At 42.6% G+C, this 26,972-nt stretch overlaps 3 protein-coding genes and 1 pseudogene across 4 annotated transcripts; 1 reads left to right on the plus strand and 3 right to left on the minus strand.

The window, feature by feature from the left end:
* Window positions 1-5,094: 5,094 nt before the first annotated feature.
* Window positions 5,095-6,848, minus strand: LOC134072849 (5-beta-cholestane-3-alpha,7-alpha-diol 12-alpha-hydroxylase-like). Its single transcript, XM_062529718.1, has one exon. It carries the CDS (start codon window positions 6,840-6,842, stop codon window positions 5,268-5,270), a length of 1,575 nt encoding a protein of 524 aa, XP_062385702.1. The 5' UTR covers window positions 6,843-6,848; the 3' UTR covers window positions 5,095-5,267.
* Window positions 6,849-9,746: 2,898 nt separating this feature from the next.
* Window positions 9,747-11,977, minus strand: LOC134072858 (5-beta-cholestane-3-alpha,7-alpha-diol 12-alpha-hydroxylase-like). Of its 2 annotated transcripts, none has more exons than XM_062529728.1 (2): window positions 10,746-11,977; window positions 9,747-10,625 (listed from the first exon to the last, which is right to left on the minus strand). In XM_062529728.1, exons 1-2 carry the CDS (start codon window positions 11,893-11,895, stop codon window positions 10,360-10,362), a joined length of 1,416 nt encoding a protein of 471 aa, XP_062385712.1. In that variant the 5' UTR covers window positions 11,896-11,977; the 3' UTR covers window positions 9,747-10,359. The 2 variants fall into 2 exon arrangements, with proteins under 2 accessions (XP_062385712.1, XP_062385720.1); XM_062529736.1 differs by having other exon boundaries at window positions 9,747-9,935; window positions 10,746-11,974.
* Window positions 11,978-17,843: 5,866 nt separating this feature from the next.
* LOC134102599 (5-beta-cholestane-3-alpha,7-alpha-diol 12-alpha-hydroxylase-like) lies at window positions 17,844-19,566 on the minus strand. The gene has a single exon (XM_062556754.1). It carries the CDS (start codon window positions 19,533-19,535, stop codon window positions 18,000-18,002), a length of 1,536 nt encoding a protein of 511 aa, XP_062412738.1. The 5' UTR covers window positions 19,536-19,566; the 3' UTR covers window positions 17,844-17,999.
* A 3,600-nt stretch (window positions 19,567-23,166) lies between these two features.
* On the plus strand, window positions 23,167-24,790 carry LOC134102607 (5-beta-cholestane-3-alpha,7-alpha-diol 12-alpha-hydroxylase-like; annotated as a pseudogene).
* The last annotated feature ends 2,182 nt before the right edge of the window (window positions 24,791-26,972 follow it).

Raw genomic sequence — 26,972 nt, forward strand, 5'->3', positions numbered from 1 at the left:
AACGTGTCCTGGAGGGCATTCCATGAGCATGCTGCGTAGTATACCTGGACAACATACTGTGCTACGCCGTAGACTTCACCAGCGCCATGAAGAATCTAGAGAGGGTGTTCGACCCCGTCCTCTCCCAAGCGATTGAGCACGGCGAGCTGGTGATTGCGTACTTCAGCCATTCCCTCAGCCGAGTGGAGAAGAACTGCTGCGTGACGTGTTGAGAACGAGAACTGTTGGCTGTGGTGCTAGCAGTGCGCCATTTTCGAACTTACCTTTACGGCAAACGATTCAATGCTGAGAATGAAGTACGCATTGCTCACCTGGCTGCTGAACAGACAGCGTTCACCAGCAGCACGCCAGTGAGAGGGACAGCGTTCACCAGCAGCACGCCAGCGAGAGAGACAATGCTAGCCAGCAGCATGCCAGCGAGAGAGACAATGCTAGCCAGCAGCATGCCAGCGAGAGAGACAATGCTAGCCAGCAGCATGCCAGTGAGAGACAGCGTTCGCTAGCAGCACGCCAGCGAGAGACTCACCGCCCGCCAGAGCTGAGCCAGAGCGAGAAACAACGCTCGCCAGCAGCGTGCTGAGGTCGTCTCGCCGCCCTCCATTACTGGCTACAGCAAGGCGATTTATTCGTAGTGGCCGGGAAACGTAGCACGCCAAGGATTACTGTATAGACACTGGCGAGCACCCAATAGACAATCTGACATTTTCCAGCTGTTGGTTCCTGCTGGATTACGAGCGTACTGGAACATGTGCATTGGGCAGTGGGGGCAGGCCATTTCGCCATTGCTGTGACACCTGCACCGCAAGAAAGAGCCTCACACAACGCTCGCATGCTCCGCTACAAATATACGCAGTCAGGGCTCCCACGGAGCAGGCATTCGCCTGATCAGAGCGCCCCGACGACGGCGGACAGGCTGGTCACCGAGGTGTTCTGCCCGTTCGGGGCACCGAGGGAGCGTCCAGTGGCGAAACTTCAAGGCGGAGGTGTTCGCTGAGGTCTGCAGGCATCCGAAAAACGAGAACGACACCGCTACATCCACAAAGCGATGGGCTCGCGGACCGCTTCAATCAGACACTGGCGATTCAGCTGGCCATATTGGTTGACCGTCGGCAACAAGACTGGGACTTTCACTTTCACTTGGCGTGTCGTGCAGCGGTGCAAGGATCAACTAAATGTACACTGGCAGCTGCGCTGTTCAGGCGAGAACTGTGGACGCCTGTGGACTTGGTGTTCGGTTCGCCTCATGGAATACTACAAGTAGCTTCGCAAGAGACTGAAGGAAGTTCACAAGCTGGCTCGGCAGGCTATGAGCGAACCTTGAATACGACAAAAGCGGGATTACAATACGCATTGTAGCGGCCAGAAGTTCCAGACCGGCGACAAAGTTTGGGTCCACTGCCCGGAGAGAAAGAAAGGCGTCTCCCTGAACCTCGGGTGAGAATGATCAAGCGCCAGAGAGTTGTGGCTCTCCACCGTGACCGACTGGTCACGTACCTAGTCAGTGTTCTCAAAACTATGCTTCATTTAGACTTGTCAGTAGGCTACTACACTATCAGTTCTCATTGTCATGCGTGATTTACGCAATCATGTTTTCAATAGCCTATGCAGGGTAGGCACAAGGAACAATGGAAAGACCACTGTGTCACCAAGGCTGCCTACTTTTGCAATTGACAAATGTATCTCACTAAGCAACATAACCTTAACCTCATGCCACACTTGCTAGAACAGAATATGGGTCAGTCTTTAGTATGTCTGTCTGTCTCAAACTACATTTAGATGGTGTGTGTATAGCAACCAGAATTTGAAAAATCTTCTCATCTCCGATCTGATGATTTTAAGGGTCTAGGCCGTGGTGTCCTCATGTGCACTATGGTAGGTTACCATGCACCCACCATCCATCAACACACCTCTAACAGAATCGGGTTCCAACCGACAGATTGTTGCCTCATTATTGAATGACAAAGAAAGAATGAGTTGCATTATAGACGTTTTCACAACTACCACGTATATGCAAGGCATAGATCTGTTGGTTTTCCTTGTGGTAAGATCTTTTGCAGCTGCATACAACTGCAGTCACAAAGCTAAGGTTAGTTGAGTTGGCTGCCAGACTGCCTAGACAGTATTATATGGATCAAGATGAATGACTGTGTGAATGACAGATTTACATGAATGAAGGCACACAGCAAAATTAATAAGTAATGATCATTTTTGTAAAAATCCTGAATGACTATTTTGAATGTGATAATGTCATTGGCACTGTAGTGTAAGACTGTATTATCATAGGCCTGTTTGGAAGAAAGTCCAGGGCCTTTTTTGTAAGTCCCAGTCTGTCCCCACTGGAAGGTGTAATGTGGTGAGGAAAGGAGCGAAATCTGACTTATCTAGTTAAAAAGTAGCTAAAAGGTTGTAGTATCACAGCTTCTAGCAGTTGATTTGGTTTTACATTATCATATGGAGCCATGGTTATACCGCCACACAAAGGCATACTCAGAAAGCAGACCAGTCATGTAAATGTTGCAATGTTGTACACCAATGCACACACATTTATGTTCATATGATTAAAGTTATGTTGTGATATATTTAACCCTCAATGGCATTAGATATAAGGACATGCAAACATGTACTATTAGACATTATTCTTAAAAAGGAAATATAAATAAGAATATTACCCCATGTGTTCATAAATGTGTAAATATAATAGCAGGAACTGTTTTCACCTGCCGTGCAGTGACACCTATGTATGTTTTTCTACAGCCCTGCAATGCTCCTTTTCAGGGATGGGCAGTATTTCTAATACATGTATTTGAAATACGTATTTCAAATACAAAATACTATTTTGTAATTTGTATTTTATTGAGATGATGAAAATGCCTTTGTATTTTGTATCAAAATACTTCAGCGTTGTGTATTTTTGTATTTTCAAAATACTGTAAAATACTTTGTGAGACGCTGTGATGACATCTATCTAACCATCTATATACACTACACTATATTGCCAAAAGTATTGGGTCACTTGCCTTGACTCACATATGAACGTAGGTGACCTCCCATTCTTAATCCATTGGGTTTAAAATGATGTCGGTCCACTCTTTGCAGCTATAACAGCTTCAACTCTTCTGGGAAGGTTTAGGAGAGTTTATGGAATTTTTTGACCATGGTCAACAACAGCATTTGTGAGGTCACACACAGATGTTGGACTGGCTCTCAGTCTCTGCTCTAATCTCTGCCCAAAGGTGTTCTATTGGGTTAAGGTACTGCACTCTGCGGAGGCCAGTCAAGTTCATCCACATCAAACTCTGTCTTTACGGACCTTGCGTTGTGCACTGCTGCACAATCATGTTGGACTCTCGGTTGATGCTGAAGCATTCAGAGTTCCTTTCACTGGAACTAAGGGGCCAAGCCCAGCTATTTCAACATGACTGTGCAGCAAGTGTGGCATAACAGATGCCAGCTTGCTTAGCTGTACGTGGTAAACCTCACTCCCCGACGCCTCAAGAGCGCTGCTGGCATGAAAGCTAGTACCCTGGGCTTTAAGCTTGATTGTTAGCGCGCTCGACTCCCGATCCGTGGTGCTGCTGTTTCGCGGGTTCGAGTCTGGGCGTGTGCAGGGCTGAACCGCAGTGGTTCAACACAATGCAGGTTACAGTAGCACAAGATCTCTGTCTCTGTCTGTGGCACCTTTGCATAGTCAAGTCCCTGCGATGCCACTCTCGGCATATTGCACTCACAACACAAAACATGCGGTGTAGTTTTTAGAGGACCAAAGAAAGGACTTGCCATCCTTGGACCAGTAACCCTAATCAAAAACATTTTTAGTTAGGTTCAATACCATCATCGGGCCCCATAGGTGTCGTCTGAATGCGACACTGTTTGAGAAGTTGTGCTTAAAGGCATCAGCTGAGGAGACAGACACCACTAGCTTACACAAGGACAGCACAAAGACTTGAGTTCACAAGCTTATATCGCAAAACTTAAGTTTGCAATTTTCCTTTCTTTTTTCTGTTTTACAGTATTAATGTGACAACCTGTTTTTTTATTAACTTTTTTTTACATTGATAGAGGTTGTACACTGTGATGAACTGCGAAAAACAGCTGTTTTTTCAGATAGTGTACAAGTGAAGGGATAGACAAAAAAGGCTTTTAGAAAGAAGTATTTTGTAGTATTTTGAAAATACAAAAATACAGTATTTTATTTTGATACTTTTTTTGGCTGCTGCATTTTGTAGCTTATTTTGATATTTTTTTTAGGTGGGTATTTGGTCTTTTATTTGGAAATACATTTTGATGTATTTGTGCCCATCCCTGCTCCTTTTATTGGCCGGGTTTCCCAGATTCGTTAAGAAGCTCTTAAGTGCTAAGAACTTCTTAGAAGCGCTCTAAGAATGTTCTAAGAACGCTCCTAAGTAGTTCTTAGCACTTAACACTTTTGTTGTGGAGGTGAAGGATTAACAACAGGCAAAAACTATCTCCAAAGAGCCATATCTACACTGGCAAGGCAATGTTTTACAATGATTGCGAGAGTTGTCGGGCCACTCTTCTTGAAGTTGCATGGCTGGCTTTCTTAATCGCGACTCACTACATCTATGCTGTATAGCTAATGCTAGGTGAAGAATTTGCCTATTACAAGTTTGTTCACCATGAAAATGCCTTCGTAAAAGTTATATCTACATGTAGGTGAAAATCTTACATAGTGTACCTTTAAAGAAATCACCAACAGATTATTTGTTATAGCCTGCCACTCTTTACTCAACTTCCATTGCATAGTGAGACATTTGCATCAAAAGTTTTGTGAATTCACATTCATTAACTCTGTGACATTTACTGTATGTCTGGTGCCTATTTTCTTTTGTTGACATGTGCTTGTATTGATATTTTATTTTGTTCTGTTGTATACATCCAGTGGATTAATTACATTAAGCATATATATCACACTTTGCACTCAATTCAAAATAAACTCCCTTTTGGTCATTCTCTTTTTGTCAAAGCCTTTTCCAGTTACTGGAAAATCATAGCATCATAGGTTCTGAAGCTAAATGATTGTGAACTTTGCCACAGCTGTATAAAACATATTTGTGTCATTTCAAAACAACTGGAGAAAGTAAAAGCACATCTATATTACAGTAATGAACGAAAAACAAAAAACAAGAACAATCATTCAGACAAAGACATACAATATACAATTTGTTGGATTCAGATATTAAAGGAGAAAAAAGTTATATTATTGCGTTACAAGGTTTTTGGCAACAACTGTTTATAAGAAGCACAACTCAGAATTTCAGCCTGTATCGGAAGGGAATGTCATGGGTGGGCTGCATTGATCCAAAGCCCCAGCGCCTTACATCAATATCAGGCATCTTCTCATCAGGGTCCTTCAGCTCAAAGTCAAAATATGAGAGCAGGAGGAAGATAAACTGCTTCAGCTCATTGGTGGCAAAAAAGCGCCCTGGACACATGGTGACACCAGCTCCCCAGGGCATGGTGTAGTATTTCACCTTTCTGCCATATTTGTAGAAATCTGTCTTTCTCACACCATCTGAAGTAAGGAAACGGTCATATTTGAAAATAGCTGGATCAGGATGAACCTCTGGATCCATGTGCACCGCTGTATAGGGGAAAAGAGCCACTCTGTCTCCCTCCCGGACATTATATTCACGACCATCAGACATCTTCAAGGCCATGTCTTGTATTACAGCGCGGGTGAGGACTGGTGCAGCTGTTAAACGCAAGGTCTCCTCCACAGTGCTGTCTAGGACCGGCGTCTTCAGGAGCATGTCCCTGGTCAGGTCAATGAGGGGTCCTCCACGCTTCACTTCCTGTCCTGTCTCCTGCAGTACCTGCTCCACCTCAGTTCGCACCGCCTTCATGGCTTCAGGATGCTTCATGAGAAAGAGGAGCAGCCAGAAGGCAGAAGGGCCAGTGTTTCCCTGTGACGCCCAAAGGAGCAGGAACATAAATCGGTCTTGCATGCTTTCTTCCATTCCACGTTCAGCTCTTACTTGCTGCTGGTCCAGGACCCAACCACTGATGTTGTCTCTGGTACTCACTTTCTGCACTGACAGTATATTCCAGAATAGTCTCTTCAGACGCTCTGCCTCCATCTTCTCACTGGGGCCCAGGACGCCATATGCCAGATTAGGGAACAGCTGGTCGTACTTACGGAACTCATGAAACAGTTCATCTGACTCCAGACGATCTGCTTCTTTGGCTTTCTCTAGCCCCTCTGCCTGTGTGGGTGTCTTATTGCCAAACAATGCCAGATATCCAGCTCGAAAAACAATGTTGTAGCTGTATTTGAAAAGCCCATCTTCCTGCCAGCCATTTTGATGGTCTCCTGAACCAACACTGTGCAGCATGAGATTCTGAAGGTTGCTCATCATGGCCTGGGTCATCACAACTAGCCCATCACCCATAAGATGCTTATTGCTGTACATTTGAAGGAACTTGTGATCACCTTCAAGGGAATAATATCCAAAAACTCTTTGGACAAGATGTTTGGCAAACTTATTGAAATCCAGTTTGGCTCTGGCCTCCTTTACCACTGATCCAAATGATAAAGGGTCCATGATGAATGTGAAATAAAAACCACCCAACAGCACTGTAAAGATGTCTCCATGTTTTTTTTTCATGCGCTCTAAAAACTTTGTGGTATCTCTCCTGAATTCAAGAACATGTCCAAGCCATGGCAGAGGGCCCTTATCGAGGGGAGGCTCGTCTGGACGATGTCGACGGAAAGCCCCCAGTAGGTATAATCCACCTAGAACAGAGAGTAGCAAGGCAAGCAAAACCGGCAGAATCAAGCCCATGTCTGTTCTCTTACGGAATCTCTGAACTACACTGGGCATTTGTTTAAAATTCCTTTGCGCTAACAGCAGAGCATGTGCTCCTCCCCTTTCAGGAGAGAAACATCGATAGCCACGTCAAAAGCGGAGTTTCCAGACCGAATTAACCCTGTCAAGATGCTGACATTTCTCAAGTACACCTTTATACGTTGTATGACACAAATTACTGTGAAAATATGCTTCTCTATGATTAATCACAGAACTTACACGTTACCTTTCCCAAACTGTAATTCTAAAAACGTCAGGTATAGCACAAACAATGTGCAGCTCTAAAGTTGCCCGGCCAACTTCCCGTTTGACTGAGAAAACAAAAATCCTAGGCTATATATTTTCAGGGATTAGGCTACATTTATCCGTCGCTACGACATATATCCGTCAATTTATTTCTGTAGAGGCCATGGTATCATTGTAGATCCCCAAGGGGGAAATGCGTCTTAAGTTGGACAACATATTTGTTTTTACTATCGCTTATTTTTAATCTTCTCTTTGCCGGTCTCCTGTCTGTCATTTACTTCATTCTCCTCTGAAGCAAGAGTATGCCTGAACGCAGATAGTGGGTCCGAAATGTCAGTAAGACTAGTGACAAGTCGACGAGCAGCAGAGATGTCGGTATGTGACAGGTGAGTGAGCAGGCTAGATGGAAATTTGAAAATTCATAATCAACATTCTGTTTTAAAAACATGACTATGTTCTTTCCCAATGTTAAGCAAACTGTGTGAGCGATATTAGACAGCTACTTACGTTGCATTTTTGCTTATGAAAAAATAGTGTAGCCTAGGCTATAACGAGTCTATTTGACGGAGAATACGTGAAGTTGAAATTATTAATATGGGCAAAATGTGAAGCAAATAGGCATAGAAACTGCCTGAAGGCTATATAACTTTTGACTCATGTGATGGACACGATGTTGCTGCTGTCTTTTTTTGTTAACTTTCTAAATAATCGTATCTGGAGTAGTTTGAACACTCTTCCCAACATTAGGCGTAGACTGTAAGACTTCACCAAGCCCCTCCTTCCCACCAATCATTCAATACACTGTGCCAAGAAAACATAACAATAAATATTTTTTTTTATTAATTAATCAATCTATTTTCCCCTCTAATTTATCAATATACACACCACACACACAATGGGCAGCACTACAAGTGGCAGAAGTCTGTGTTTTGTGCGCGTGTGACACATCGGAGAATGAGAGGTATTCATTGTTAGGCTCTGAGTACTTAGCAGAGAAAAACACTGTAAATATGCAGTCCATTTACCATTTTTACACAAACACAGGGTGCTGCTGGGATGAGATGATGCCTGCTGCAGAGAGAGGAGGTGCAGACGAGGAGAAGATAGGAAAGGGGAGAGAGAGAGAGATGCAGAGGAGGAGAAGATAGGGAAGGGGGGAGAGAGAGAGAGAGAGAGAGATGCAGAGACTTGTGGGAGGGGTAAATCGAGGGAGTTGGAGACTATTTCCACACTATTTTGTTTTAAGACATTGTCTAGTTTTAAATATGTTGTCGGTCCACACACACACATTTGTGATTTCCGAATAAACTAAGTGGTACGGACGCTGATAGCCATGCACCAGAGTGCCCCTATGTGAGATTATTTTAATTTAGTTTAATTAATTGGTGTAGCCAATTATGACCAACAACTGCTGGTGAAACGTGAAAGTAGCCTACTCCTCTAATCTGTTCTTTGGCAAACTGTAGATGTAAATGTAGGCCTATGCTAAAGTAACCTAGTCTAAATCAACGAGACAGGTGCCATGTCTTACGGTTTCTCGTGGTCTGTGGCAACTTTTTAATTTCAAGATTACTTAGCGAACTGTTTTTTTTTTTTTGCACGATATAAAAATAAAAACCATGATGCACTTTTTTCCAGTATGCAGCTAAATACTCTATATTCTACTTCCACCATATTGTGAACCTCTTCTTAGTGCTCTATTACAAATCCACCTACAGTATGCTCTGTCTTGTTGTCTGCTGTCTGACACACTTTATGTAAATGTGTAATGTATACACTAAATGTAGCCAAATTGCACAAAATGTAGCCTTGTCTGTCTCAAAATGTCTTTCTGTAGATTTTAAATGTAGCACCACTGGATCCATGGTGAAACATTGTTGCTGACGTGGCTGAAATGACAATAAAACCCTCTTGACTTGACTTGACTTGATTTTCAACAACGTGGCATGATTTTACTGTCTTTTTTAAATGCTCCATGAGTTTGTCATGCACAAAGTCACACCTCTGCAAAAGACCTTCTAATAATAAATGCAGGAGGTAGTTACCCAGGGAATAGATGTGTCTTATGGGCCTATCCTATTGACACACTGCTTATTGCATATAATTTCAATTGCACAGCTGAGTATATCGTCAATCTAATTTTACATCCATATAGTCATATAATAGTTTTATGATTTTATATTTGTTTATACAGTAAAGTGTTCTTACCCTACTTTACATTGTATTTGTGTGTTTGTTGTGATCTATGTAAATTGCTGCTGGCTGTCACAATACAATTTTCTTTTGGGGATGAATAAAACATAACTACTTTCCAGGGTTCCTAAATATATTGTTTCTTTACTGTTAGTTACTTGGAAATTCTTGTTGAATGAAAAACAGCTTAAATGTAAACATATGTCAATACAGGAACCTTGTGCATCAGATGTGAATCAGACAAGATCAAAGGAATTCTGACTCATCGTCGCCTGTTTCCTGATGTAATGAACTATATAGTCTTCAAGTGCCAGAGAAATGTAAATCACTACCATTATAATAGAGGACAAGGCATTTTAAAGTATTGTGCAAACTATTGTTGTACCTTGAAACAGTTTCTCACTGACTAGATAGACTCTTTTAATCATAGCATGTAAAAAAAATATATATAAATGATAAAATGACACATGACCAAATAAGGATTTTTCTTTATTTATTTTCTGGTTGTAACATTGCAACATTGGGCCTTTTCTGAAGTGTGCTGGTTTTAGCACCATCTGCTGGCTGTGTTGTGCTCCTCCAGTTTATCAATACAACTTTAATTACTTGGGAAACTGCTAATCTCCTGGCTCCAATCCAAATTGTTGCAATGTCAGCTTCTGTGTCCATCTGAGGCGAAAATGTGATAAATGACCACAAAAATCTAACTGAAAATATTACATGTGGCAGGGTCAATAAAATGATAGAAAACACTTGATTGTGATAGAGATAGAAAATATTTTGAAAAATATATATAAACATTTGTTAATGACCTACAATAATCCTAAAACTACAAGCCAACAATTTAAATCTGAGTTTTGAAGTGACACACATAAGAGGTTTACCAAAGAATATGTCTTAGTTATTTTCAAGCAATATATATATATATATATATATATATATATATATATATATATATATGTGTGTGTGTGTGTGTGTGTGTGATTTTAATGACATTACATGAATGTATGCATCCTATGAACATGCTGTAATTCTTGAATATTCATGCATTAAGTAAAGTCAAGTAAAATGTGTCAAGTAAAATTACGGTATATCAGAATTTCAGCCTGTATCTGAAGGGAATATCTCGGGTGGGATGCAGTGACCCAAAGCCAAAACGCCTCGTGTCAATATCAGGCATCTTCTCATCAGGGTCCTTCAGCTCAAAGTCAAAATATGAGAGCATGAGGAAGATAAACTGCTTCAGCTCATTGGTGGCAAAAAAGCGCCCTGGACACATGGTGACACCTGCTCCCCAGGGCATGGTGTAGTACTTAACCTTTCTGCCATGTTTGTAGAAATCTGTCTTTCTCACACCATCTGAAGTAAGGAAACGGTCATATTTGAAAGTAGTTGGATCAGGATGAACCTCTGGATCCATGTGCACAGCTGTATAGGGGAAAAGAGCCACTCTGTCTCCCGCCCGGATGCTATACTCACGATCATCAGCCATCTTCAAGGCCATGTCTTCTAGAACAGCACGGGTGAGGACTGGTGCAGCTGTTAAACGCAAAGTCTCCTCCACAGCGCTGTCTAGGACCGGCGTCTTCAGGAGCATGTCCCTGGTCAGGTCAATGAGGGGTCCTCCACGCTTCACTTCCTGTCCTGTCTCCTGCAGTACCTGCTCCACCTCAGCTCGCACCGCCTTCATGGCTTCAGGATGCTTCATGAGAAAGAGGAGCAGCCAGAAGGCAGAAGGGCCAGTGTTTCCCTGTGACGCCCAAAGGAGGAGGAACATAAATCGGTCTTGCATGCTTTCTTCCATTCCACGTTCAGCTTTTACTTGCTGCTGGTCCAGGACCCAACCACTGATGTTGTCTCTGGTACTCACTCTCTGTACTGACAGCATATTCCAGAATAGTCTCTTCAGACGCTCTGCCTCCATCTTCTCACTGGGGCCAAGGACGCCATATGCCAGATTAGGGAACAGCTGGTCGTACTTACGGAACTCATAGAACAGTTCATCTGACTCTAGACGATCTGCCTCCTTGGCTTTCTCTAGCCCCTCAGGCTGTATGGGTGTCTTATTGCCAAACAATGCCAGATATCCAGCTCGAAAAACAATGTTGTAGCTGTATTTGAAAAGTCCATCTTCCTGCCAGCAATTTTGACGGTCTCCTGAACCAACACTGTGCAGCATGAGATTCTGAAGGTTGTTCATCATGGCCTGGGTCATCACAACTAGTCCGTCACCCATAAGATGTTTGTTGCTGTACATTTGGAAGTCCTTGTGCTCAATTTCAGGGGTATAATAGCCAAAAACTCTTCGGACAAGATGTTTGGCAAACTTGTTGAAATCGAGTTTGGATCTGGCCTCCTTCACCACTGCTCCAAATGATAAAGAGTCCATGATGAATGTGAAATAAAATCCACCCAGCAGCACTGTAAAGATGTCTCCATGTTTTCCTTTCATGCGCTCTAAAAACTTTGCGGTATCTCTCCTGAATTCAAGTACATGTCCGAGCCATGGCAGTGGGCCTTTATCGAGGGGAGGCTCACCTGGACGATGTCGACGGAAAGTTCCCAGGAGATACAACCCACCTAGAACAGAGAGTAGCAGAGCAAATAAAACTGGCAGAATCAAGCCCATATTTGTTCTCTTGCTTAATCACTGAGCTCTATGAGCTCTTGTTAAACTCCGCTGAATATACAGAAGAGCATGTGCTCCTCCCCTTTAGGACAGAAACACTAATGTTACAATCAAATCATGAGATGACTTGCATGCAGAAATATTTCCAGGCTGAATTAACTCTTTGAATTCACATTCTCATGTGACCTATGACGCACATCAAAGTGGAGGGGGAAGCCTTTGGGTTTGAGTCAGCACGTTACCTACGTCTTTTTCCAGTAATTGTGGCTACGAAGCCTAACCTCAATGGCCCTAAGCTGTTAACATTTGAGATTTTATCTTGGTCATATCGTAATGGTCAGTTATATAAATGCAAGCTTTTTACATAGATAGATACATAGATACATACATACATACATACATACATACATATTCATCCCGATGGAAATTGTAGGCATCCAGTAGTTTATACAACTATAAAACAACAAACACACATACACACATATTCCTCACTACACTGTGCTTGAAGTGGAGAAAAAAGGTGCCAGTATCATTCACGTTTCGTACGGTGTATCAATATCAGCAAATGTATCAGCTGGTATCGAGACATCAAATACTGTAGGTCAGGGGTTTTCAAAGTGGGTGCCGCGGCACCCTGGGGTAACGTGACGCATGCTTAGGGGTGCCGCGTAATGGTCCCAGGCTTGATCATTTAATGACATTTTTAAAAGCCGTATCAATTTCATTTTATTGCAATTATATCATTTGAAGCTTTATTTGCAGCACAAACAGCTATAGGCTACAGTTTACTGTTGATCCAGGGTGTAAAGAGGATTAAAGCGGTGTGGTAATGTCATTACTTTGGTGTAATGTCAACAACAGTTAATTTGTTCGTTATTTTGTATTGACAAAAAGACAGAGTGCAGGTAGGCTACACGCAATGGGATCGGATTGGGTCAAATGCTTCTTCATCATCTTCCATCCTTCACCATCCGACATAGTGTATGCATTCTCACCAGCTAAGACCTGACACCTGTCACTCAACTCGTCATCGTGGGGGAGGTTTTTGCCATAGTTGCCGCTGTTATAATTATAAGCCAATCAAGGTGGTCACTTTCATCAAGCTCGTGCATGAGTAATGACATCCACCATAGCAACAGAGTTGTCCTTTCTCCTTACTAAAAGTAGGTCTGAGAGGTTTTATGAATCATTTTTAAGAGAAAACTCTTGTGAATACGAGCCCAGACCAACAATCCGGCGGTGCCTTGCGATAAGCCAGTTTGTGATTGATTCCAGCAAACGTGGACTGGAAGCAGGAAAGATACATGTGCAGGTTTCCACATGGAGGTATTCATGGAGGTATTATATAACTGGAGAGTGTGACTAAAATGAATGGCAGAGGCTAAGCTAGTAAATCCGGCCAATTCATAATCAACACCATTGTCAACATTGGAGTTCCGATCCAGCGCCAGTCGGCCTTGACCATGCGCAAGGCCTTGACCAATTTCCAAAGCTGGAAATGACGCATGGACCTATTGATTTTTATTGGACATTCTGTAAAAAGAGAGTCATCCTCCAGTTCAGAGGGTGGCAATAATGCACATACCTTGCTTGCTGTGTAACAACAAGGAGAAAAAGTTGCTCGGGAATGCACACCTGAGTCCAGTGGAGTGTCGCACTGAGTAATGATTGGCTGTATAGGTACCCGTCCACCAACATGTGCGCGCATGAGAGCTCGTGCCCAACATGGATTTTTGCGCAAGGAGCTGGTTCTAAATGCTCCATGAGGCGCCATAGCCTACTTGAAATAAAAATGGTGCATGCTAACATGCCGAAGCTAATCTACACGGCATTGACCCCCTAGGTTTCCAGCCTGAGCTGCAAGGCAAAATCCAATCAGTTTACCCAGTCTAGAGCACTTCTCCTTTGCCATTATAATCCATCCACCTCACAGGTGTGGCATATCAAGATGCTGATTACATGGCATGATTTAGTCTGGCCACAATAAAAGGCCACTTTAAAATGTGCATTTCCATCACAGAGCACAATGCCATAGTTGCAAGTAGCAGTTGGCATGCTGACTGCAAGGATGTCCACCAGGACTGTTGCTTTTGAATTGAATGTTCATCTCTCTACCATAAGCCATCTTCAAAGGCGTTTCAAAGAATTTGGCAGTACATCACAAACTCAGACCACATGTAACCACACCAGCCCAGGACATCCATATACTGCATCTTCACCTCCAAAATCGCCTGAGACCTGCCACCGGGACAGCTGCTACAACAATGGGTTTGCATAACCAACCTGAGTGGGCAAATGCTCACATTTGATGGTGTCTGGTACTTTGGAGAGGTGTTCTTGACGGATGAATATCAGTTTTCATGGCAGGCAGCATGTATGGCATCATGTGGGTGAAGGGTTTGTCAATGTTGTGGATCGAGTGGACTATGGTGGCGATGGGGTTATGGTATGAGCAAGTGTTTTATGGACAACGAACATGTGCATTTTATTGATGCCATTTTGAATGCACAGATACCATGACGAGATCCTCGAGATCCTGAGGCCCATTGTTGTGCCTTTCATCCATAACCATCACCTCATGTTGCAGCATGACAATGCACGACCCCATTTTGCTAGGATCTATACACCTCGAAGCTGAAAACATCCCAGTTCTTGCATGACCAGCAAACTCCCTGGACAGGTCACCCATTGAGCATGTTTAGGATGCTCTGGATCTGGATCAGATTCTGACTGGTTTTCTGACTCATTTTAAAAACAATTTATGTATGGTTGGTCCAAGAAAGATAATCTTAACATGGGCTTTAAAAGGCTCCTGGGCCAGTGTTGCCAGATTGGGCGGGTGCCCATCCAATTGGGCTTCTTTTTACATCGTTCGGTGGGGGAAAATAAGCTGTAGGCGGGTTAATAACATTTTGAGTTCAATTATTCTCTATGAGAAAAACGTCATCGGGCGTTTTTTTGCTGAAGACGGCGGGGTGGTTGGGCGGAAATCAGTCAACCCAATCTGGCAACACTGTCCTGGGCTGGGCTGGTGCTAAAGGTGTCCTTATTTCTAGTAGTGCATTGTACATAATGAAAACCTCTGAGTAGGCTATTATAATAAATTAGAATCTATTGCTACATTTATTGTCAGCTTTTGAGAGCTATCAACACATACAAAATGAGTAATGTAACAAGGCTCAGACATTGGCCGGACTGTTTAAGTTCTGGAAATGGGTGATATACAGTAGGCCAGCCATGAACAATGTCCTAACCAAAATGTCTAAAAGAAATAAAAATTAAATAGATTGCAAACAACCAAAGGATCTGACTGTAGTGATATGTGATGTAGAGTATTTTCTGCAGTTGATATACCGGTATATTTCATCCATATCCCTAGACTGGATAAACCCAGCCCGATCTGTAGGCCATTGATTTCGCCCTGCAACTCAGGCTGGAAACCTGAGGCGTGTTCAAATTTGGCAAACAGTGGCGAACGTTCGCGGTGAACATGTTTTCTTTGAACAGTTGCGTTCGACAAACTCCCATCCAGTTCCACTGTATGTTCGCAGAGCACTACCTCCTCAGACTGTTTGCAATTGTTAGCAAACGTTCACCAAAAACTGTTAAACTGTAACTGTAAAACGGAAAACTGTTTGCAAGCGTTCGCAAACATTCGTCTACTTTGTTAGTTGCTTGGAAATTCTTGTTAAATTAATACGAGTTTAACATGTAAACACCTCACTACAGAAAACTTGTCTGATGTGAGTATTATACAAACTATTGCTGTACCTTGAAACTACTGTATCACTGACTGGATGTACCCATTTAATCATCTGTGTTTAAAACACTCCAGTACCCTCTGAGATGTAACGCTTGCAGGACGTGTCCCCACATGAGCAGCAGGATCAAGGGTTGATGACACACCAGCCATGCTCAGTTGATGCAAAATGTATCTAGAAGGATTTGTCTTGCCATCTCCAACCCATTGAAGAACCCATTCGATGGGGTAGATCTGAGGACAGGGAATTCTTGTATGCCCAAATAACATAATATAATAGCATAATAATAATAATAATAATTACTATATTTATATAATAAATAATATATATATATATATATAACAATTTTCCAATTCTCTGGTTGTACTATTGCTACATTGGGCCTTTTCTGACATCTGCTGGCCGGGTTGTGCTCTGGTTTATAAGTGCAATTTAAAATGTCTAACTTCTATCGACTCCAGACATGCCAGCTTCCGTGTCCTTCAACGTTTGTGTGGCCAAATGACCACTGAAAAGCAAAAGGCTCAATAAAACCATAGAAAAGCTTGTGATAGAGATATAGGATGCTGTGAAAAAATACATTTAATTAATTTACTTTTTGTTAATGACCAGCAATATTCCCAAGACTCACACGTTTGACGTCAGAGCAGATTTGTTGTTGTTTTGGCGCATATTATGACGTTCGAAACCGCAGATCTCCGGTTACCTCTGGCTACACGTCAATTTATAAACGGAGAATTCGCAGATCTTCACTTTGCCCGGAGTTTTTTTAAACATTCGTTTATATGCGTTGTCATGTGGATGACGGGTCCAAACGTAGACAAATACCTTCGTTTAAGCAGATACCCGGCTACATGTGTACGGGGCCCAAGATGACCCAAGATGTCACAGAAGGCTGCACTGAGGCGCTGTGAATTCATACACTATTCATAAATAAATTACAGAACTCGTAAATAAAGAACCAAACTGACTGACATGTCTCATTTCCTATATTTCCAATAGGCCTATTGGCCTGTCCATTGTAAGGTACTTAACTTGGACGGATGGAATCACGCTTTAGTGAGCCCAACACGCACACGGCTCTTAAAAGGCTTGATTCGGAGGATGAGTGTTGCTCATGCTTAAACTTTCCGCCACGTTTGGTGCACTGAGTCACTTCATGATAAAATTTGTTATCCACCTTAAAGAACATTGCACATAGCATTGCAACGTTATAGTTGTAAGAGTCAGGATGAGCAATTTCCTTTTAAGCAGGATCTTACAAGACATTTTGAAATTACGAAATGAATGGAAGGACACAGCGTGTGTCTTGCATTGATTACTTGCATTATATTATACCTATATACAGTGTATATATGAACAGTGTATATATATATATATATATATATATATATATATATATATATATATATATATATTCATAATACAGTATATTTTGAAATGAATGTAAATATTCGAAATTGGGCCAAAACATATATTTTTGACACTTTAGATAAGCCTATATTCAAATGACCATATGGGATATACAATAAAAATATATCTCAAATATCTTTTCACTATATCTTTTTGAGGTGTGTGTGCATGGTTGAATGGAATGTCTGTGTGAGAGAGAAAGGCTCCCATGGATTGAGGGGAGCGGTTGGTTTATGACCCATGAGGTGAGACACATGGGCCAGGTGTCCCCAATCCCGTTGATGAGCTATGGCCATGCATGCCCACTGCATCATAGAACAGACAAGACAGACATAAGGTGCTTCTGAACATGCCTTTCCGATCCTGGAGGGGCGTTCCCACTGATATATAACTAACATTGGATAGACTCCCATTGTTTTCGCCCCATCATTCTTTATGTAGATCAGTGACGATCGAGGCCCGAGGAGCGAGGGAGGACGTATAAAAGCCCAAATGAGAGGCACCCACAGAAGCAGGCCAGGCCAGCAGACCATCACAGTTATCCAAAAGGCCCAATTTAAGGAAGTTCTTTATCACATGGCAATTTGCAAAATAACAAAAGTGAAGTGAGGTGAGGTACCCCTCTACCAGTGATCATAGCTCTCCCACCCTTTGCTCTCTGGCGCTGAGCCTGGGTATCAAACACATGACAGAGGTTTATCAAAGCCTATTCAATTGTTATTTTCAAGCAAAAATAAAAAGACTGGAATAACTTCTTTGTATTTTATTGACATTTTCAAAAGTAACACTGGCAATGATAGATAAATATGTGTATGTGTGTGATTTCAATGACATTATATGAATGCATGCATCATATGAATACAGGCTACTGCATTTCTTGAAGATTTATACATTGTTGTCAAGCAAAGTATGTGGATAGCAAAGTCTCTGTCAGAATTTCAGCCTGTATCTGAAGGGAATGTCTCGGGTGGGATGCAGTGACACAAAGCCAAAACGCCTTACATCAATTTCAGGCATCTTCTCATCAGGGTCCTTCAGCTCAAAGTCAAAATATGAGAGCATGAGGAAGATAAACTGCTTCAGCTCATTGGTGGCAAAAAAGCGCCCTGGACACATGCTGACACCGGTTCCCCAGGGCATGGTGTAGTATTTCACCTTTCTGCCATTTTTGTAGAAATCTGTCTTTCTCACACCATCTGAAGTGAGGAAACGGTCATATTTGAAAGTAGTTGGATCAGGGTGGACCTCTGGATCCATTTGCACAGCTGTATAGGGAAAAAGAGCCACTCTGTCTCCCCTGCGGATGCTATATTCACGACCATCAGCCATCTTCAATGCCATGTCTTGCACTACAGCGCGGTTGAGAAGAGGTGCAGCTGTTAAACGCAAGGTCTCCTCCACAGTGCTGTCTAGGACCGGCGTCTTCAGGAGCATGTCCCTGGTCAGGTCAATGAGGGGTCCTCCACGCTTCACTTCCTGTCCTGTCTCCTGCAGTACCTGCTCCACCTCAGCTCGCACCGCCTTCATGGCTTCAGGATGCTTCATGAGAAAGAGGAGCAGCCAGAAGGCAGAAGGGCCAGTGTTTCCCTGTGACGCCCAAAGGAGGAGGAACATAAATCGGTCTCGCATGCTTTCTTCCATTCCACGTTCAGCTTTTATTTGCTGCTGGTCCAGGACCCAACCACTGATGTTGTCTCTGGTACTCACTTTCTGCACTGACAGCATATTCCAGAATAGTCTCTTCAGACGCTCTGCCTCCATCTTCTCACTGGGGCCCAGGACGCCATATGCCAGATTAGGGAACAGCTGGTCGTACTTACGGAACTCATGAAACAGTTCATCTGACTCCAGACGATCTGCTTCCTTGGCTTTCTCTAGCCCCTCTGCCTGTGTGGGTGTCTTGTTGCCAAACAATGCCAGATATCCAGCTCGAAAAACAATGTTGTAGCTGTATTTGAAAAGCCCATCTTCCTGCCAGCCATTTTGATGGTCTCCTGAACCAACACTGTGCAGCATGAGATTCTGAAGGTTGCTCATCATGGCCTGGGTCATCACAACTAGTCCGTCACCCATAAGATGCTTGTTGCTGTACATTTGGAAATCCTTGTGCCCACTTTCAGGGGGATAATAACCAAAAACTCTTCGGACAAGATGTTTGGCAAACTTATTGAAATCCAGTTTGGATCTGGCCTCCTTCACCACTGCTCCAAATGATAAAGGGTCCATGATGAATGTGAAATAAAATCCACCCAGCAGCACTGTAAAGATGTCTCCATGTTTTTCTTTCATGCGTTCTAAAAACTTTGCGGTATCTCTCCTGAATTCAAGAACATGTCCCAGCCATGGCAGAGGGCCCTTATCGAGGGGAGGCTCACCGGGGCGGTGTTGACGGAAAGCCCCCAGGAGGTATAATCCACCTAGAACAGAGAGTAGCAAGGCAAGCAAAACTGGCAGAATCAAGCCCATAGTTGTTTTCTTGCTTAATCACTGAGTTATATGACCTCTTTTTAAAAACTCCTCCGAACACACAGAGCATGTGCTCCTCCCCTTTAGGATTGAAAAACTATTTGCAATCAATCACATCATCAGGTGACTTGCATGCAGACATATTTACAGGCTGACTGAACCCTTTCAGTTGATGCTCTCATTTGAAGTATGACGCAAATCAAAGTGGAAGTGATGCCTTTGGGGTTGAGTCAGCACGTTACCTGCGTCCTCCTCCAATAACTGTGGTTACGTAGCCTAACCTCATTGGCCCTAGGCTATTTTCAGTTTAGTGTCTACTAACGTCACATTTAAGATGTTATCAGAACAGTCTGGGCCACTTCCTGTGACAGTTTTGCAGTTCTTAAGTGATAAATGCATAAATTAGTTTTTCTAAATCTCATTTTGACATCAGCCCTCTAAGTTTGCCAATATGATTGAGGTGTTAAAAAGCTCATTTGGCCATCACTTCATGTGGATGTTGAAATTTAGATCACTGTTGATTAATACACCAAGACTTTTAACAGTCTCCTTTGCTTTCAATCCTTGTGTTGTAAGGGGAGTGGCAACCCTAAGTATTTCCTCCTTTTTACCAAATTAGTTCAGTTTTTTCTTTGTTCTTTCTTTGTCAAATCCAGGTGTTGATTTGTTCTATACACTGACACATAGATTCAAGGGGATCATAGTCACCTGGCTACAGAGCCAAGTAAATTTGCGTGTAAAGTTGCGAGCCAGTTGATAACTATGCCTGTAAATCCGCTCTAGTCTGTGAACTAAAATATTGTGTCAATTGTATCAAATGCTGCACTAAGGTCCAGTAGTACTAGGATTGATGAGAGAGAGAGAGAGAGAGAGAGAGAGAGAGATATTGGACATCATGGTCTGGGGTCATGTTTGAATACTGTGGGAAAACTCATTTTGCATGATTCAAACACAAATTCCATGATATTGTACACATGCAATGAAAGTGCACAAACCTTTGAAACAACGGCAATGTATCAGATGAACCTGGTTTATACTGTATGATAATTATAGCATCAGTGCTAGAGTAAATACGGCAATGGTATTGGTCACTCTGGCGTTCATTATGTCTATACTGGAACTGAACTACGAAGTAAACAACATTTGCCTTGGCTGTGTGTCTCCGTGTGGTATTACTCCTCCATAAATGCTACAGAAACAAGGCCTGCGGGGCTTGCCACAGCATGAGTTGAGCAATAATTAAATCTTGGCAAAACAAGCATGTCTGCATGCTGAGATGTGGGAAAAAAACAAGCAAAACACACAAAAGCTCACTCCCTGCATTAAGTAACTGTGAATGATATACACTGTATTTTTTGTCTAATTGTATTCTGCCCTTAATGTCAAATTGTAGAGAATAGGAAAGAGAGGGAGAAGTAGAGTTGATCCCTCCCTTGGTTTCTGTTCTATGCAAGCGCCAGCGTAGTTCTGCTGGGAAGACTCAATAGCCATGTAACGCCCATTCATTACCTATAGCCAATAGGCTACTACACCTGTCTTTATAATAAACTTGGTCACTGTCTTGCTGCTTTCAGATACCGACTTTTGACGACCCTCCTCCCTCCCCAACCACCACAGTTTGGTCCCTGTCCAGCTGTCCAGGGGTAGGCTCCGCCCCTGCCGTCTCATTTCGGCAGGATCTGCAGGGTCCGATCGTTTCAAGACCTGGACCGAGGACGGGCCTACGCCAAAGACTTTCCGTATTGCCAACTGTAATGTTTGTTAATCCTATACGAATTAAATCACTGTCTTATTCTTAAACTGCCTTCCCGAGTCTTCCTGGCTGAACTATTAATGTCTTCTACATGAAATGCTATGGAAAAATCCCAGTAATCCCACAACAAGCCCAAATGACAAAAACCCTATCCCTTCAACAAAACTCCATAGAAAATGAATGTCGGTAATTTGTGACCCATGTTGTGCATTAGAGGGTGTATAGGGGTAGTGACAGAAAAGGTATTTTTATTTAAAAAGTTTAAGAGAGAAAAAATAAAATTAAGTTAATATATGAACAAGTTAATTGAGGAATTCATGGAGTGCTGGGTCATGCAAATAAGATAAAGCAGAGTTTTTAAAATAATCAAACTCGTTTGGGTCACTAACGCAAAATTATTGCGAGGGAACGCAAAAGTATTGTGAGGTAATGCAAAAAGTATTGCGAGGGAACGCAAAAGTATTGCGAGGGAACGCAAAAAGTATTGCGAGGGAACGCAAAAGTGCACTCAAAAATATTCACACACCTGACCCTTCACGGGCTCCGTACAAACCTGTCTCCCTTCTTCCTTTCTTGCAGGTTTTGGAGAAAATCTGTGACTTCCTATGTCACAACCTGCTCGACCCTATGCAATCTGTGGTCATTCTACTGAAACTGCTCTTCTGTCAGTGACTGAAGCATTAACGCAACACTAAAGCACTTTTCCTCTGTTGCACGAATGCTATGTATTTATCCTGCAAATAATGATGTCCACAGACAAGGAAGAGTAGGTTGTATGATTTTATGAAAGTATGATATTGTGACATTGAAGCAAGTCAAATTTCTAGTTTATTCTGTCTCAATTCATCGTACTGTACAACAAAACCGCTACCCGATCTAGTAAACTTACAGTAGGCCTACACTGTGCGGTTCGATAGAGGGTTGCGCAGCGAATGCAGCAGTGCCGTTAACCCTGTTACGAGTTAATGAACCACTGAAATGATTTTGGAATAATTATTTTAAGGTACAAAATACTCTTTTAGTGTTTCTTTAACAGTAGCTAGGTCCTCTGCTCATTCATGTAGTAAAGGTGAAATCCAGTGTTAAATGGGTTTTAGTTGTTTTATGACCCTAAGCTAGTCTTGGACGAGGGGTGACCCTATCCAAAGCATTGGCCAGTTTTTACCGATTCTCCCATATGCACAATTACTGTTAAGCTACAGTAGGAACTGGGCATGTCTCATATAAATGTAGCCTACTGTTAATCCATTTACAAGGCTATCACGAACTCCACACTTTTCTGACAGTGTACTGTAATCAGATTATTTACATTTAAAACAAGCCATTGCCAACATTGTACGTGTGCTGACAGTTTACAGACACTACCTAGCCTGGCTAACACCACCACATCCATAGACATAGAACGTTCTATGTCTATGACCACATCTCAATGAAATCGCGCACAAGGCAGCATGCCTATGCCCAGGCTAGACACGACCTGAAGTAACCTTCCCGCTTGGTTTCTAGGTGAAGCAATTTTCATAGGGTACAGAACAAACCAGACATCAATGACACAAGTAGACACTGATTAGTCAGATGAGGAGGAGATGGGATCAGGGTGAACCTCTGGATCCTTTTGCACAGCTGTATAGAATATAGTTAGTGTATTTACTGTTATCATTGCAACATCATTTGTCATCACCTCATTTGTTTGTAATGCTACAACCGTTATAATTACAGTACATGAGTGGGCAGGCCTAGCTTACAATGAAAATGAAAAATTAACTCCTGTTAGGCAATCCATGTCCTTTTGCCAAAAGGGGTGGAATAAAAGCTGTGAAGCTATTTGAGAGAACCTTCACTGATAATTCATTATAATTCATAAGGTGGGCAAGAAAGCAGCTATGGGCTTGATTCTGCCAGTTTTGCTTGCTCTGCTACTCTCTGTTCTAGGTGGATTATACCTCCTGGGAGCTTTCCGTCGACACCGTCCAGGTGAACCTCCCCTTGATAAAGGCCCTCTGCCATGGCTGGGGCATGTTCTTGAATTCAGGAAAGATACCGCAAAGTTTTTAGAGCGCATGGAAGGAAAACATGGAGATATATTTACAGTGCTGCTGGGTGCTTTTTATTTCACATTCATCATGGACCCTTTATCATTTGGATCAGTGGTGAAGGAGGCCAGATCCAGACTGGATTTCAACGAGTTTGCTAAAAAACTGGTTGAGAAAGTCTTTGGATATTACCCCATTGAGAATGACCACAAGTTTATTCAAATGTCCAGCAACAAGCATCTTATGGGTGATGGGCTAGTTGTGATGACCCAGGCCATGATGAGCAACCTTCAGAATCTCATGCTGCACAGTGTTGGTTCAGGAGACCATCAAAATGGCTGGCAGGAAGATGGGCTTTTCAAATACAGCTACAACATTGTTTTTCGAGCTGGATATCTGGCATTGTTTGGCAATAAGACACCCACACAGCCAGAGGGGCTAGAGAAAGCCAAGGAAGCCGATCGTCTAGAGTCAGATGAACTGTTCTCTGAGTTCCGTAAGTATGACCAGCTGTTCCCTAATCTGATATATGGCGTCCTTGGCCCCAGTGAGAAGATGGAGGCAGAGCGTCTGAAGAGACTATTCTGGAATATGCTGTCAGTACAGAGAGTGAGTACCAGAGACAATCAGTGGTTGGGTCCTGGACCAGCAGCAGGTCAGAGCTGAACGTGGAATGGAGGAAAGCATGCAAGACCGATTTATGCTTCTCCTCCTTTGGGTGTCACAGGGAAACACTGGCCCTTCTGCCTTCTGGCTGCTCCTCTTTCTCATGAAGCATCCTGAAGCCATGAAGGCGGTGCGAGCTGAGGTGGAGCAGGTACTGCAGGAGACAGGACAGGAAGTGAAGCGTGGAGGACCCCTCATTGACCTGACCAGGGACATGCTCCTGAAGACGCCGGTCCTAGACAGCACTGTGGAGGAGACCTTGCGTTTAACAGCTGCACCTGTTCTTACCCGTGCTGTACTAGAGGACATGGCCTTAAAGATGGCTGACGGTCGTGAGTATAGCCTCCGGGAGGGAGACAGAGTAGCTCTTTTCCCCTACACAGCTGTGCACATGGATCCAGAGGTTCATCCTGATCCAACTATTTTCAAATATGACCGTTTCCTTACTTCAGATGGTGTGAGAAAGACAGATTTCTACAAACATGGCAGAAAGGTAAAATACTACACCATGCCCTGGGGAGCTGGTGTCACCATGTGTCCAGGGCGCTTTTTTGCCACCAATGAGCTGAAGCAGTTTATCTTCCTCATGCTCTCATATTTTGACTTTGAGCTGAAGGACCCTGATGAGAAGATGCCTGATATTGATGTAAGGCGTTTTGCCGTTGGGTCACTACATCCCACCCAAGACATTCCCTTCAGATACAGGCTGAAATTTTGGCATGCAGAGTCATAAGTTGGTTGACCACAATGTATGTATAAATTATTCAAGAATAAACATGTGATGCACACTTTCCTTAGGCTCATGAAATCACATACCCATATTTTATCATTAATTGCTGGTGTTACATTCAAAAGATTAAAATGAATAAAGTTGCAATTTATTTGGAAGTTATTGCAGTGTTTTGTCTATCATACCATGGGATGGGGGGTAAAAAAAATAAATAAATTATGTAGCATAATTATATTATGTAGAATATAGCATTTAGGGGGCAATACTGGCATTGGTAGCCTATTTGATTGATAATATTTTATATTAAATAATTGGTATACAATATTTCTATCCTGCTTCCGTTCCATGTTTGATGGAACCAATCACAAATTGGCTTATCCACCAGCGCACCCGGATCGTTGGTCTGTTTGGTTGAAGGACTATTCAGGTGTGAGTCTTTTGAACTACATGTATGCCCATTGATCACGCCTCATGTGCTGGTGATAGCCAGACTGTATAAAAACCATAAGGCCCTGTGTCCACCAATCACGTTTTTTGCGCCGATGGCGACACTTTTCAGTAGCCCAGCGTTCACAGCGCTGAGTGCCCTCGGCGGAAAAAAGCTCTCGCACTGACGTTTTTTACCGCAGCGCTCAGAGCGCTCAATGTTGAAATCTGTTCAACTTTTAGAACAGCGCCGGGCTCGTCAATGTCACTTCTTATTATAAACCGTCTCCGGTTTTATAACTTAGCAACAATAAACACTTCTCGAAGCGCCGAGGAAAGCGTTTTTTTTTTTTTTACGCTCTCAGCGTAAAAAAACGCGATTGGTGGACACAGCACCTAATAGAGCTCACATAAGCAGTGACATTTAGTGCTCCACTCCTTATTCATACTGATGTAATCCTCACAAACTGATGAAAGACATAGACTTTTAAAGTTCATTCATTAATGTTCATCAAAAAACCTTGAAGCAGCACTAAAGCACTTGTCCTCTGTCGCACGCATGCTATTTGTTTATCCAGCAAATAACATGTCCACAGATAAGGTAGAGCATGTTGCATTTATGAGAGTACTGTATGATGTATTGCAACATCGAAGCAAGTCAAATTTGCAGTTTCTTCTTATTCCATCGAACTACAGATATGCTACCCGATCTGGTAAACTTTTGTTGTGGCCGATAGCCGATAGAGGGCCACGAAGCGAATACAAAAGTGCGTGCACCCTTACGAGTTGATGAACCACTGAAATGATTTTGGAAACATCATTTTAAGGTACAGAAAACTCTTTAGTGTTGCTTTAACCTCCTGACTACCAGAGGTTCGTTTGTCCTCTCTAGAGGACATCTGTAAACTTGAATATCTCCCAGACCATGCATGCTACTGAGCTAACTCCTATCGTTCTCTACAGAGGACATTCAGGACTTTTAATTGATACCAAATGTATGGGGAGGGGGTTTTGGGAACTTCCTCTTTTTTTTCTTGTAATGTCCTGGGTCAAATTGACCCAATTTTCAAGGAAGTTTCCAAAACCCCACCCCCATAAATTTGGTATCATGTAAAAGCCCTGGATGTCCCCTTTAGAGAACAAAAGGAGTTAGCTCAGTAGTATGTATGGTGTGGGAGAAATTCCAGTTTAGAAAGGTCCTCTAGAGAGGACAAAAATTAACTGCTGGTGGGCAGGAGGTGGCCTCTTGCTCTTAAAAATGCTATACTGTGAGTGAGTGTCTAAAGGGGTATGGCTACATTAACTTTGTGTCTAGGCTGAAGCGGTACGATTATGACAGTGAGAAAATGCACAAAATAACAGATCTACTTGACACTGAAATACATTGAACTCCCATCTTTGAGGGACTGGTTCTTTCTCAACATTTGACACCTCTGCTGATTCTGGCTCAAACGACCTATATGGTGGCTCCATGGATTTATTACCCAAGGCAATTGATAATTCATGTGGATGCCAGAACACTATGAGGGGGCGCTATATCTGCTAAAATAGGCCGTTATCTTCCCCAGCCTACAGACCTCTGAAGTTCACCTGGAACCAAAGCTGCATGTTTGCCTATATTAGGAGATACTGTAGGTGTTTATTGCCTATGGCAAGTTAAAAGGTTGTAACATCTGATTTTTTTTTTAACAGATCAAAGTAGCATGCCTTCAATGTTAACATCAGAGAGCAAGACAAAATACTCAATTCATCCAATCTATGAGCTCATTAGTGTTTTAGACTGAACTGAAATGAATGAACTAAGATAATTGGGACAATATTATTATGAG

This window comes from Sardina pilchardus, chromosome 2 (genome assembly GCF_963854185.1).
Source record: "Sardina pilchardus chromosome 2, fSarPil1.1, whole genome shotgun sequence".
In the NCBI taxonomy this organism is placed as follows: Eukaryota; Metazoa; Chordata; class Actinopteri; order Clupeiformes; family Clupeidae; genus Sardina; species Sardina pilchardus.